This window comes from Aquarana catesbeiana, linkage group LG06 (assembly GCF_042186555.1).
Source record: "Aquarana catesbeiana isolate 2022-GZ linkage group LG06, ASM4218655v1, whole genome shotgun sequence".
Taxonomy (NCBI): domain Eukaryota; kingdom Metazoa; phylum Chordata; class Amphibia; order Anura; family Ranidae; genus Aquarana; species Aquarana catesbeiana.
In genome coordinates, this window is record NC_133329.1 from 50072987 (window position 1) to 50085958 (window position 12972).

Here is a 12972-nt window from a genome sequence, read left to right on the forward strand (position 1 = left end):
AGAGGGGGGACGAGAGTGCGGCCCCCCCTCCTCCTGAACCGTACCAGGCCACATGCCCTCAACATTGGGAGGGTGCTTTGGGGTAGCCCCCCAAAACACCTTGTCCCCATGTTGATGAGGACAAGGGCCTCATCCCCACAACCCTGGCCGGTGGTTGTGGGGGTCTGCGGGCGGGGGGCTTATCGGAATCTGGAAGCCCCCTTTAACAAGGGGACCCCCAGATCCCGCCCCCCCCTGTGTGAAATGGTAAGGGGGTACAAAAGTACCCCTACCATTTCACTAAAAAACTGTCAAAAATGTTAAAAATGACAAGAGACAGTTTTTGACAATTCCTTAATTTAAATACTTCTTCTTTCTTCTATCTTCCTTCATCTTCTGGTTCTTCTGGTTCTTCTGGCTCTTCTGGTTCTTCCTCCGGCGTTCTCGTCCAGCATCTCCTCCGCGGCGTCTTCTATCTTCTTCTCCTCGGGCCGCTCCGCACCCATGGCATGGGGGGAGGCTCCCGCTCTTCTCTTCATCTTCTTCATCTTCTTCTCTTCTTCTTTTCTTCTCTTCTTCATTTTCTTCTCCGGGCCGCTCCGCACCCATGCTGGCATGGAGGGAGGCTCCCGCTGTGTGACGGCGCTCCTCGTCTGACAGTTCTTAAATAACGGGGGCGGGGCCACCCGGTGACCCCGCCCCCCTCTGACGCACGGTGACTTGACGGGACTTCCCTGTGACGTCACGGGGAATGCCACAGGGAAGTCCCGTCATGTCCCGTGCGTCAGAGGGGGGCGGGGTCACCGGGTGGCCCGGCCCCCATTATTTAAGAACTGTCAGACGAGGAGCGCCGTCACACAGCGGGAGCCTCCCTCCATGCCAACATGGGTGCGGAGCGGCCCGGAGAAGAAAATGAAGAAGAGAAGAAGAGAAGAAAAGAAGAAGAGAAGAAGATGAAGAAGATGAAGAGAAGAGCGGGAGCCTCCCCCCATGCCATGGGTGCGGAGCGGCCCGAGGAGAAGAAGATAGAAGACACCGCGGAGGAGATGCTGGATGAGAACGCCGGAGGAAGAACCAGAAGAGCCAGAAGAACCAGAAGATGAAGGAAGATGAAGGAAGATAGAAGAAAGAAGAAGTATTTAAATAAAGGAATTGTCAAAAACTGTCTCTTGTCATTTTTAACATTTTTGACAGTTTTTTAGTGAAATGGTAGGGGTACTTTTGTACCCCCTTACCATTTCACACAGGGGGGGCCGGGATCTGGGGGTCCCCTTGTTAAAGGGGGCTTCCAGATTTCGATAAGCCCCCCGCCCGCAGACCCCCACAACCAGCCAGGGTTGTGTGGATGAGGCCCTTGTCCTCATCACCATGGGGACAAGGTGTTTTGGGGGGCTACTACAAAGCACCCTCCCAATGTTGAGGGCATGTGGCCTGGTATGGTTCAGGAGGGGGGGGGGCTGCACTCTCGTCCCCCCCTCTTTTCCTGCGGCCTGCCAGGTTGCGTACTCGGATAAGGGTCTGGTATGGATTTTTGGGGGGACCCCACGCCGTTTTTTTTTTTTTTTGGCGCGGGGTTCCCCTTAAAATCCATACCAGACCTGAAGGGTCTGGTATGGAATTTAGGGGGAACCCCACGTCATTTTTTTTTTTAAATTTTGGCCGGGGTTCCCCTTAATATCCATATCAGACCTGAAGGGCCTGGTATGGAATTTAGGGGGACTCCTACTTTTTTTTTTAATTTTGGTTCGGGGTTCCCCTTTGGGGAATTCCCATGCCGTTTTTATCAATAAACTTCTATGTGTATTGTCGGCAATGCAATAGCCGCGGTAGTTTTAAATGAGTTTTTTCCTTCAAAATGTCATTTTGCTGTCAGACTGTTCTAAACACAGGAAACATGCGCCCCTTTACAGGCATACTATAGACACCCCCCAGGTACGAAATTTAAAGGGATATTACACTTTTATTGTTTGACTTTAAGCATTATTAAAATCACTGCTCCTGAAAAAACGTCCGTTTTTAAAAATTGTTTTTGCATTGATCCATGTCCCCTGGGGCAGGACCCAGGTCCCCAAACACTTTTTATGACAATAACTTGCATATTAGCCTTTAAAATTAGCACTTTTGATTATTCATGTTCGTGTCCCATAGACTTTAACGGTGTTCGCGTGTTCGAACGAACTTTTTTCCTGTTCGCATGTTCTGGTGCGAACCGAACAGGGGGGTGTTCGGCTCATCCCTATTTATGTGTGATTATTTCCTATTTATATTTTCTTTTGTGAATAAGTATGGACACTAGGTACCCCTTTCTCAATCATATGAGGGAAGGCTGGTATCTGGAGGCCCTCCTTTATTTAAAAGGGTCTTTCAGATTTTGATAAGCTTACAGACCCCCACAACTACCAGGCCAGGGTATTGGGAAGAGACCCTTGTCCTCACCAACAAGGAAACAAGGTCATTTTCCAGAGGGGTCCCCCCTGGCAAAGTACTCTTCCCATGTTGAATGCATGTGGCCTGGTATGGTTCAGGGGAGAAAAGAGCATGCCCCCTGGCCTGTCAGGCTGTATGATCGGACAGACGTTTGGTTTGAATTGGGGGCATCAGGTTTTCCCTTTTTTTTGCATGGGTTTCCTCCTTTAAATCCAAATTTTTGGGGTTACCCCATGCAGTTTTTTTCTACCTGGAGTCCCTCTTAATAGTCACACCAGACCTTAATCAATCAAAATAATCTGGTATGTATTTTCAGGGGGGCCCCATGCTTTTTTGTGGGATCCCCTATTAACATCTATACCAAATCCTTATCTAGGAGAAGAGTCAGTGACTCCAAACGTAATAAAGCCAGAGACAGCCAAGTACATAGTATATCCTGTAGGTGTAATGAGAAATGTCAGCCAACACATTTCACTTACTACAGGTTTTTAAAGCAAGCCTGACAGTTGCCTAGAAGAACTGACAGGTTCAAGGATTACAAGGTAGGCAAGAAATGATACCTGCACACATCTTTAGATATATTCTTCTTCTGCCCAGGAGTCCTGAATGCTAATTTTAACACTTTCTGCTCTTGTATATTGCCCCCACCACTTCGCTTCTTCACTAATGCTCAAAATCACGAAGGTGACCCAAAATATGGGCCAATAGGGGACATGCAGTAAGTTGGAATGGTGAGTTCAGCACTTGTGACTAACAGAAATATTTTAAAATGTACCACTTACAGCAGGGATCCCAGACTGCAGAGGAACACATCTAAAGGTATATGCAGGCACCATGCTTTTATTGTAGTGCTGGAGTTTGCCTATAACCTATACTCACAAGTATAATTAGTAGTATGCTAAAGTTCATCTTAAGTGTAGAAGTGTAAATTAACCTTACAATACAGTGATAGGGAGAGTAAGTTGTGACACCATGAATAGGTCATAGGTCTGAATTTTGGACTGAATTTTGACTATAATAGTAGCTACTGAAATAATACCATTAAATCAGTTCTATTCAACATTATTTTATGGATTTTTTATCTATAGTATGTTTTGCATAGATAGAACGTACGTCTATGTATAGTATATGTGTACATACTTAACAGACTGTCTGAATTACAAAACATGATACTGATGGCTGACACTCTATATGGTATTCCTTTTCAGATGGCATAACCAATGGATTGCTGCAATGAGAAACCAAAACGTCAGAAATGAATACTAACGATAGAGTTAGAATTTGGTGAAGAAAACGTGCACAAAATTGAGGTTACTACACGTTTTACATTTTATAAACAGAAAAAGCTTGAACAGAATATGAACAGCCTGTGTGACCTGAAATCTTCCAGCCTTGTACTGACTCAGGGTGATAATGAAATGAAAGAGAATGTTGACAACCTGTGTGAACTTGAGGCCCATAAAGAAAGTAAAGATAAGCCTGATAATGTAAATCAGAGGACATCTTCCATTCTCATATCCCCTCAAGATTATAAAGAGAATAAGGACAGCTTATGTAACCTGGATTTTTCCAGCCGTGTGACACCTCAAGATTGTAAAGCATTAGAAGAGAATGCTAACGGGTTGTGTGAACCTGAGGTCCATAAAGAAACTGATAATCGTCTTGATGATGTGTGTGAGCCAACATCCTCCAGCCTCCCATACCCCCAAGGTAATAAAGAAAATGTGGGCAGCTTTTGCAAGTTAGAGTCTACCAGCTATGTAGACCTTAAGAACCATAAAGAAGCTAAACATGGTCTTTATAGCAAGTGTGAACCAACATATCCCAGCCTCATATCCCCTCAGGGTAATAAAGGGAATGTGGAAGGCTTGTGTAACCTAGAGTCTTTCAGCCTTGTGCCAGCTCAGCATTGCAAAGAGTTGGAAGAGAACGCTGACAGCTTGTGTGAACTTGAGGCCCATAAAGAAACTGACAATAATCTTGATGATATCTGTGAGCCAACATCCTCCAACCTCATATCCCCTCAAGATAATAAAGAGAATGTGAACAGCGTGTGTGAATTTGAGCCCCATAAAGTAACTGAAGATAATCTTGATGATGTGAGTGAGATTAAATATCCCAGCTCCATATGCCCTCAAGATAATAAAGAAAATGTGGAGAATTTTTGTGAGCCGGAGTCTACCAGCCATGAAGGTGGTAAGATACATAAAGGAACTAAAGACAGTCTTCATAGCGAATGTAATTCATCATATCCAAGCCTTTTATCCCCTCACGGTAATAAAGAGAATGTGGATGGATTTTGTAATGTGGGATTTCCCAACCTTGTGGCCCCTAAAGAGCCTAAAGAAACTGAAGGTAATCTTGGTTATTCATGTGAGCCAAAATCCTCCAGCCTCAAGTCCCTTCAAGATAATGAAGAGAATGTGGACAGCTTGTGTAACCTTGAGTCCTTCAGTCTTGTGCCACCTCAGCATTGTAAAGTGTTGGAAGAGAATCCTGACGGCTTGTGGGAACTTAAGGCTCATAATGCAAAGGAAGGTAATCTTGATGATGTGCGTGAGCCAACATCCACCAGCCTCAAGCCCCTTCAAGATAATAAAGAGAATGTGGACAGCTTGTGTAACCTGGAGTCTTCAAACCATGTGACACCTCAGGATTGTAAAGAGTTGGAAGAGAATGCAGATAGCTTGTGTGAATTTAAGGCCCATAAAGAAAGTGAAGATAATCTTGATGATATGTGTGAGCCAACAACCTCCAGCCTCATATCTCCTCAAGATAATAAAGAGAATGTGGAAAACTTTTGTGAGCTGGAGTCTACCAGCCATGTAGACCTAAAGAAGCATAAAGAAACAGAAGAAAATCTTCATAGCAAGTGTGAACCAACACGTCCCAGCCTCTTATCCCCTCAAGATAATAAAGAAAATGCAGACAGCTTGTGTAACCTGGATTCTTCCAGTCTTGTGCCACATCAGGATTGTAATATGCTGGAAGAGATTCCCAACAGCTTGTGTGAACTTGAGGCCCACAAAGAAACTGAAGATAATCTTGGTGCTGTGAATGAGATAAAATTGTTCAACCTTGTTATGGAAAATAAAGATCCTGCAACTCCTCAGGATTGTAATAAGTCAGGAGAAAATGCAGAAGGTTCAAGTAAAATAGAATCTCACAACCCTGTCACTCCTGAGGTGCCTGTAGATCTGTGTAAGGCTATAGAATCTGAAGAAAGAACAGAGGAGCAAAAAGATTTATTTCCACAAACAGTGGAGCCAGACTGTAAGAAGATTCCTGATGAAAAGATAAAGCCTTTAGCCTGTGATACATCCGAGGACTTACATGGTGAGTTACCTTTCTGTTCAGACTGTACTTAAAATTCCCACAATTTTTATTTCCTCTAATTTATATAGAGTTAAAATGTAGATGTTGGGGAATTATTCCCTTAATTATTAACAAGCATTTCACTGACTTCTGGCTGTGTGATGTTTCCGGCAAACACTGGGATACTTCAACCACTAAAAGTTTTGGTTCATAGCAAAGGGAAGAAAGCCTTCACATTTGTATACTGTCAACAGTTTAATTATTTATCTTGCTGTAAGTATAAAGGTGGGTAAAGACACTTAGATATCCTGGAGTGCTATCTCCCATACTTATATAGCCAATAATTGTTTATGTAAATTATAGCACCCGTGAATGAGATTGTTGACTTAACCCCTTGCCACCTCAGGGTAAAACAAATGTTAAAGAATTTGTTACCCTAAAAAAAATATTGATCCTGTTCCTTTAAAGCATGTTATACAGCACAGTGCTTGTGCTGTGAAATTTGGCCCCTTTTATCAACTAAAAAACTTGGCTGATCCTGCCAGTTTCTTCCCTCCCACTGCAAACTGACTACACTTATCATGGCTGCTGAGCTCTGACACCGTGGCCAGTTTACATACCTTCTTCAGCTGCAGCTATCTGCAGCTCTCCTGTGTCTCCCTCTGTCCTCCTTCCCCCTCCCCTCCCTGCCTGTCTGCTCCTATGTCAGTGCCCACCCACTCCCCTCCTGCTGCAAAAGATACTTAAAATGTTTGTTTTACCATTCTCTCTGTTTAACAATGCTTTGCGCCCATGTGTCTGTGTTTTATAAAAAGAAGCCGTTCTTTACCTTATTTCAGAACGTTTCTCGGTGCTCACGTGACCCGCCGCCTCTCTGCTACTCTCCTCCCCACCTCCTGACTGACGTCAGCTGGGGTTTCTTGGCCCCGCCCGCTGCAGCTGTCAGACGGGGAGAGCAGAGAGGCAGTGGGTCAAGTGAGCGGCACTTTCAGATAAGGTAAAGAAAAAATGGTATAAAGTGCGTAAAGTGGCTTAACAACCACTTTAATGCCTAAGAACAATTTTGCAACTTTAACATGTGTTAGTAATGCTGTACATATTATGTACATTCTATCACAACTGCTTTGTGCATCCAGGTGGATTTTACCTTGTTTTTTTCAGGACAAATTGGGCTTTCATTTGGTGGTAAATGGCTATGGCTTTTTTTACTATCAAAGGAAAACTGGGCCAAAATATAAAAAAATATATATTTTTTTAAATGTAGCTGTATATTTCTTGTTACTACCATAACCTTCCACCAAAGATCAACCCAAAATAAATGATCTTGCTCGCTGTGAGGAAAATAAAAGCGTAGGATAGTTTTGCCTTAACTAGATGTGGTGTGATCTGTAGTAGTGTAATTGTAGATGTAGTAATTCTGGATTATTAAAAATATAGTATTCTATGTCAGCCATGCACATATGTTCTTTCATTAGCATTTGAAAAGAACAGAGATCGTTTTTCTAGGATCGCAGTGACACCTAGATGCCAATAAAAGTTCCCATTAGAGTAAACATAGATTGCCACCTTCCTGAGGCTCAAAGAAATCTGCTAGTCATCTTGGCCACACGGATCTGCAGGGGGCATTCACAAGGCTCCGGACAGTCTGTAAGCTTTGATTAATATCAAGAGATCTAAGGAACCATTTTTATCTCTCATAAAAGCTAAAATATTAACGGCAGAGAGATGAAAATAATTCCTTGTGATCGTACACCTGATGGGTTACGTTTACATGTGACTCTGTATGTTTAGCAGGAGTGGAATCCTGGAGAACCACACAAAACCGCTATATGGCGCCTGATTGCGGCAGGCAGGCAGTGATTGGTACTGTTGCGATTGGCATGATGCGCTGGTATCGGAAATCCTATCCATGACCCAGCAATCAGCGCCGTTCTGGGCCAATTTGACTCTGGTCATTTCAGAACACAAAACATTTGTGGGCTGAGACAGGAACACCCCCCCAGGGTTGATTGGCCAAGGGCTAAAGTCCAGCCCGCATCCATATTTCAATAAATTGGGTAGCCTGAGATATGGACATTGTTCTTCCACGAAGCCAGTTCAAAACTGGGGAGTTCCCATATGTTCCAGTATGCTTCTACTAACGGATAGATTTACTTGGTAAAGTTTATTTCTGTTTTTATCCCTTTTTATTTTCATAGAAAATTGCCAATTGTGTGTCTTTCTGCATTTTTTGTATCTTTTTTGGTAAATCCTTTTTCTTTGTATATCTTATATGCACTGCCCACTTTCGGGATATTAAATGATAAAATTAATAAGTGACTTCTGTGTACTAAGCTAGGACTCATATCTTTGGAGAGGTTGTTGTATTTTAGTGCCTAAGTACTCGGTTTAATTTACATGCCAATCGGTATGCAATTGCTCTGTGTGTTGGCAGATTGCATGCAGATTGTAAGCTAACAGATCTGCCAGACAGAGATCTGTGTGTGTGGTGGCTCAGCAGACCAGTCTGCGGACAAACTGTTGGGTGGTGGCAGGCTATCGTTTATTGTGTGTCTGGTGTGTGGGTGTGGGGACAGTGGGAAGAGTGATTAACACCGGGGTTCAAGCTTGCAGGATAGCTGGAGGAATCCTAGAAGTGTGTAGTAATTGCTAGATTGCTCCCCAACCCTTAGAGTGCACCAGATTGTATGTAAGATTTGTATCTGCCTGTGTGTGGTCAGCTAGCTGGATTGGAGTGGAGTCTCCCTCTAGTGGTGGCCAAAGGTAGTGCAGGCTGTGAAAATACTACAGCCAGTCTTACATGCACAGTATAAGTTCCCCCTAATTCCCTTAGTTCCTCATATACCCCGGTCACGGAACGCACGTCGCGGTTAGTTAGTCGCCGTTGGGGTGTGAATTTGTGACACTCGCGACTTTTACAACAATTACCGTATATACTCGAGTATAAGCTGAGTTTTTCAGCACATTTTTTTGTGCTGCAAGTGCCCCCCTCGGCTTATACTCGAGTCAAGCACTTTTCTGCAGCAAAAAATGTCATTTTCAGTTGGGGCCCCATATCTCGGGGCTACTTGATGCTAAGAACCCCAAATTTGGTGTACCACAACATATCCAAAGCTGGGGTTCCTAGCACCAAGTGGCCCCGAGATATGGGGCTCCAAATTCGATTCGGAAAATGTCATTCTCTGCTTCAGAAAAGTGCTTGACATTTTCTGAACCAATTTTTGGGGCCACTTGGTTCTAGGAACAACAGCTTTGTGATGCTAGTTCCACTGGGTTTGCACACCAAATTTGGGGTGCCTAGCACTAAGTGGCCCGAGATATGGGGCCCCAAAGTTGGTCAACTGTGTCCATCTGCAGCAATGTCATTTCGGGACCCTTTGGGTCCAGAGAACCCACTAATTTGGCTGCAACTAGGGGGCATTTAGGAACACTTAACTACTGAGTTTGAAGTTTGGGGGACCTATGGCTGCAAATGGGCACAGTGAGGCATGCAAATGGGCACAGTGAGGCTGCAAGTGGGCATTGTTAACCCTCTTTTCCACTTACAGTAGCTGCGCAATTCTCACCCTAGGCTTATACTCGAGTCAATAAGTTTTCCCAGTTTTTTGTGGTAAAATTAGGTGCCTCGGCTTATATTCGGGTCGACTTATACTCGAGTATATACGGTAAGTATTAAAAAATCTATTTAATGATAGTCTTTCAGAAGATCCGTGAATTTCTGTGAAGATGGCTCCAGTTGAGAATACAAAACAAGGTTAATTAGAGGTCTCCTATTTCTTGAGTAAGAAAATACTACATTAAAGTGTTCATTGATAATAACATTTGAACACTAAAGGGAGGGAGTACAGTGGAATGCCTTCTAAAGGAAGGAGTGTTGAACCTTGTTTGGAACATAAAAATATACAATCAACAGGTCCTTTCCCATGTGATTCCCTTTTAAATTATTGTATTTACTTTTGGGATCCAGATATGTATATGTAACCTGTAACAGGCATGTTAAAGCAATATAGCCACCCGGCCTGATTTAGCAGTTGCTGAAGACAAATAACCTGTGGGATATGCTAAATAGCAAAAGATGATTAGATTTAGGAGAGGAAAAAATGAGTCTCCTATAAACATTCATTATCAGAAGAGGGCCTTTTCTATTCCTTTAAAGCCAAACAGTGTTTCTAAGGGAGTTTATTCCCTTTATATTTAAAGAAAATGTAGTCGACAGAGATAGGGCTGAACATATTAAGAATAAAGGCAAACAGAGGGATAGTAAGTGGAACAGGGGAGGGAGGGAAGAGAAATGTGGAGCAATTCATGAAAGAAAAAAATGGAAAAAAGAAAAGGAAAAGTGGGAAAGGGAGAGAGAGACAGCAAACAAGGGACAGAAGGATTAATCTTGCATGAGGGAACTAAATGATTAGAGGCCCCAGAAGGGATTCCCTGAGATTTACACTTCATAGATGGAGGCATACTTAGAATGAAGGATAAAGGTAGCCACCAAACTCTAATGCCCTGTACACACGGTCGGATTTTCCGATGGAAAATGTGTGATCGGAGCTTGTTGTCGGAAATTCCGACCGTGTGTAGGCTCTAGGGATGAGCTTCATGTTCGAGTCGAACCCATGTTCGACTCGAACATCGGCTGTTCGGTCGTTCGCCAAATTGCGAACGATATGGGCCGTTCGCGCCAAATTCGTGTGGCGCGTCACGGCCCATAATTCACTGCGGCATCGCAGTGCATTGCTGGCTGATGATTGGCCAAGCATGCACTATGACCCGCATGCTTGACCAATCACAGCGCCGCCTGAACAGAGAGCCATAATTGGCCAAAGCCAAGGAGGCTTTGGCCAATTATGGCTCAGGGGATTTAGTACACGCCCCACACTATATAAGGCCGCCTGCACGGCGTTCATTGAGAGAGAGAGAGAGAGAGAGACAGACAGTGACATTTGATTTGAGTTAGATAGATTAGGCAGAACAGTCAGTCAGTTAGCTGCACTTACAGTGTACTGTGTATATATATGCATCCCGGGTGTTGCATATATATATATATATATACACTGTATTCAGTTTAGCTAGATCCGTTCTTGTTATCTTCCTACTGACAGGCAGGCTTGTCTTGTTACAGTATTTACAGCTACCTGAAGAAAATTACTGGTGTTCTTTTGATCCTATTAGTACCACAGTCAGGCATCTAGACTATTTACAGTTAGTGCAGTGCGTCCTGCTCACAGTGTTCAGCTAGATCCGTTCCTGTTATCTTCTTATTGACAGGCAGGCTTGTCTTGTTACAGTATATACAGCTACCTGAAGAAAATTGCTGGTGTTCTTTTGATACTATTAGTACCACAGTCAGGCAGCTAGACTATTTACAGTTAGTGCAGTGCGTCCTGCTCACAGTGTTAAGCTAAAACTACAAGTTAGTGGGGTGCGTCCTGCTCACAGTGTTCAGCTAAACCTACAAGTTAGTGGGGTGCATCCTGCTCACAGTGTTCAGCTAAACCTACAAGTTAGTGCGGTGCGTCCTGCTCACAGTGTTCAGCTAAACCTACAAGTTAGTGGGGTGCGTCCTGCTCACAGTGTTCAGCTAAACCTACAAGTTACAAGTTAGTGGGGTGCGTCCACCTCACAGTGTTCAGCTAAACCTACAAGTTAGTGGGGTGCGTCCTGCTCACATTGTTCAGCTAAACCTACAAGTTAGTGGGGTGCGTCCTGCTCACAGTGTTCAGCTAAACCTACAAGTTAGTGGGGTGCGTTCTGCTCACAGTGTTTAGCTAGATCCGTTCCTGTTATCTTCTTACTGACAGGCAGGCTTGTCTTGTTACAGTATATACAGCTACCTGAAGAAAATTGCTGGTGTTCTTTTGATCCTATTAGCACCACAGTCAGGCAGCTAGACTATTTACAGTTAGTGCAGTGCGTCCTGCTCACAGTGTTCAGCTAAACCTACAAGTTAGTGGGGTGCGTCCTGCTCACAGTGTTCAGCTAAACCTACAAGTTAGTGGGGTTCGTCCACCTCACAGTGTTCAGCTAAAGCTACCTGTAGAAGGTTGGTGGTGTTCTCATACTACAGGCAGGCAGTTGATTTTGCTAGCTGCAGTATCAGTACATATATATATATATATATATATATATATATATATATATATATATATATATATATCCCAGCTTAGTGCAGCTACAGGCCATTAGTATGTCTGGAAGGCCAAGAAGGAGAGGCAGACAGTCACAAGCCAATAAGAGAGGGCAAGCAGGCTCTGTGTCTAGTGCTGGTCGTGGAGACGGTGCATCCTCATCAGCACGTGGCCGTGGGACACGCTTGGCCTTTTTTTCGGCAGCTGGCCGTGTTGAGCCGCAACATGCGGAAGACTTGGTCGAGTGGATGACCAAGCCGCCCTCATCCTCCTCATCCTCTCTCACCCATGCCCAGGGTACTTTGTCTGGCAAAGCAGCGGCCTCTTCCCTCGGCTCAATGTCATCAGTGACTCCTTCCCTAGCCCCACCATGTCCTCCTGAGGAGTCCCTTGAACTGTTTGACCACAGTGTTGGGTACATGCTCCAGGAGGATGCCCAGTGTTTGGAAGGCTCTGATGATGATACTGAGCTCGATGAAGGCAGTAACATGAGCACGGACAGAGGGGGTGCCCAAGAAGGACAGCAATCTGGCAGTCATGCTCCCCCTGCTGCAGCATACTGCCAGGTTTGCTCCAGTGATGTGGAGGGAGGGGATGATGAGGTCAATGACTCAACGTGGGTGCCTGATAGGAGAGAGGAGGAGGAGGAGGAGGCGGCACATCACCAACGAGGCAGAATGCCCTCCAGGGGCCAGCCTAAGGGCAGCACATTGACTGCATCACACCCCAAAGCTCCACATGTGCAGGGCGCTGCAGTCTCTGCGCGTTATTTAAAAAGTTCTTTGGTGTGGACCTTTTTTGAGACGAGTGCATCAGATCGCACCGCTGCTATTTGCAACATATGTCTCAAGCGTATCTCGCATGGCCAAAACATCTCCCGCTTGGGTACCACATGCTTGACCAGACATATGTTGACCTGCCATGCAGTTCGTTGGCAAGCGTATCTAAAAGACCCACATCAAAGAACAAAGAGGACCTCCCCTTGCTCCTCATCAGCTGAGATTTCCAACCCCACTATACCTTCAGTCCTCTCTGAGACCTGCACTGAGAGGAATGAAGGTGTAGAATTAGGTGTGTCACAGCCAAGTACTTGTGGGCAATCTGCTTTTGGTACACCGACGTCAGA

At 44.5% G+C, this 12972-nt stretch overlaps 1 protein-coding gene across 1 annotated transcript in view; it reads left to right on the plus strand.

Moving 5' to 3' along the window:
• The window catches only part of LOC141148389 (interferon-induced very large GTPase 1-like), a 54105-nt gene that overhangs the window by 18384 nt on the left and 22749 nt on the right, over window positions 1-12972 (plus strand). The window contains exon 2 of the mRNA XM_073635835.1: window positions 3615-5742. Within this exon, the coding sequence (XP_073491936.1) occupies window positions 3765-5742 (1978 nt within the window). The 5' untranslated portion in view covers window positions 3615-3764. The remainder of the gene's footprint in view (window positions 1-3614; window positions 5743-12972) is intronic.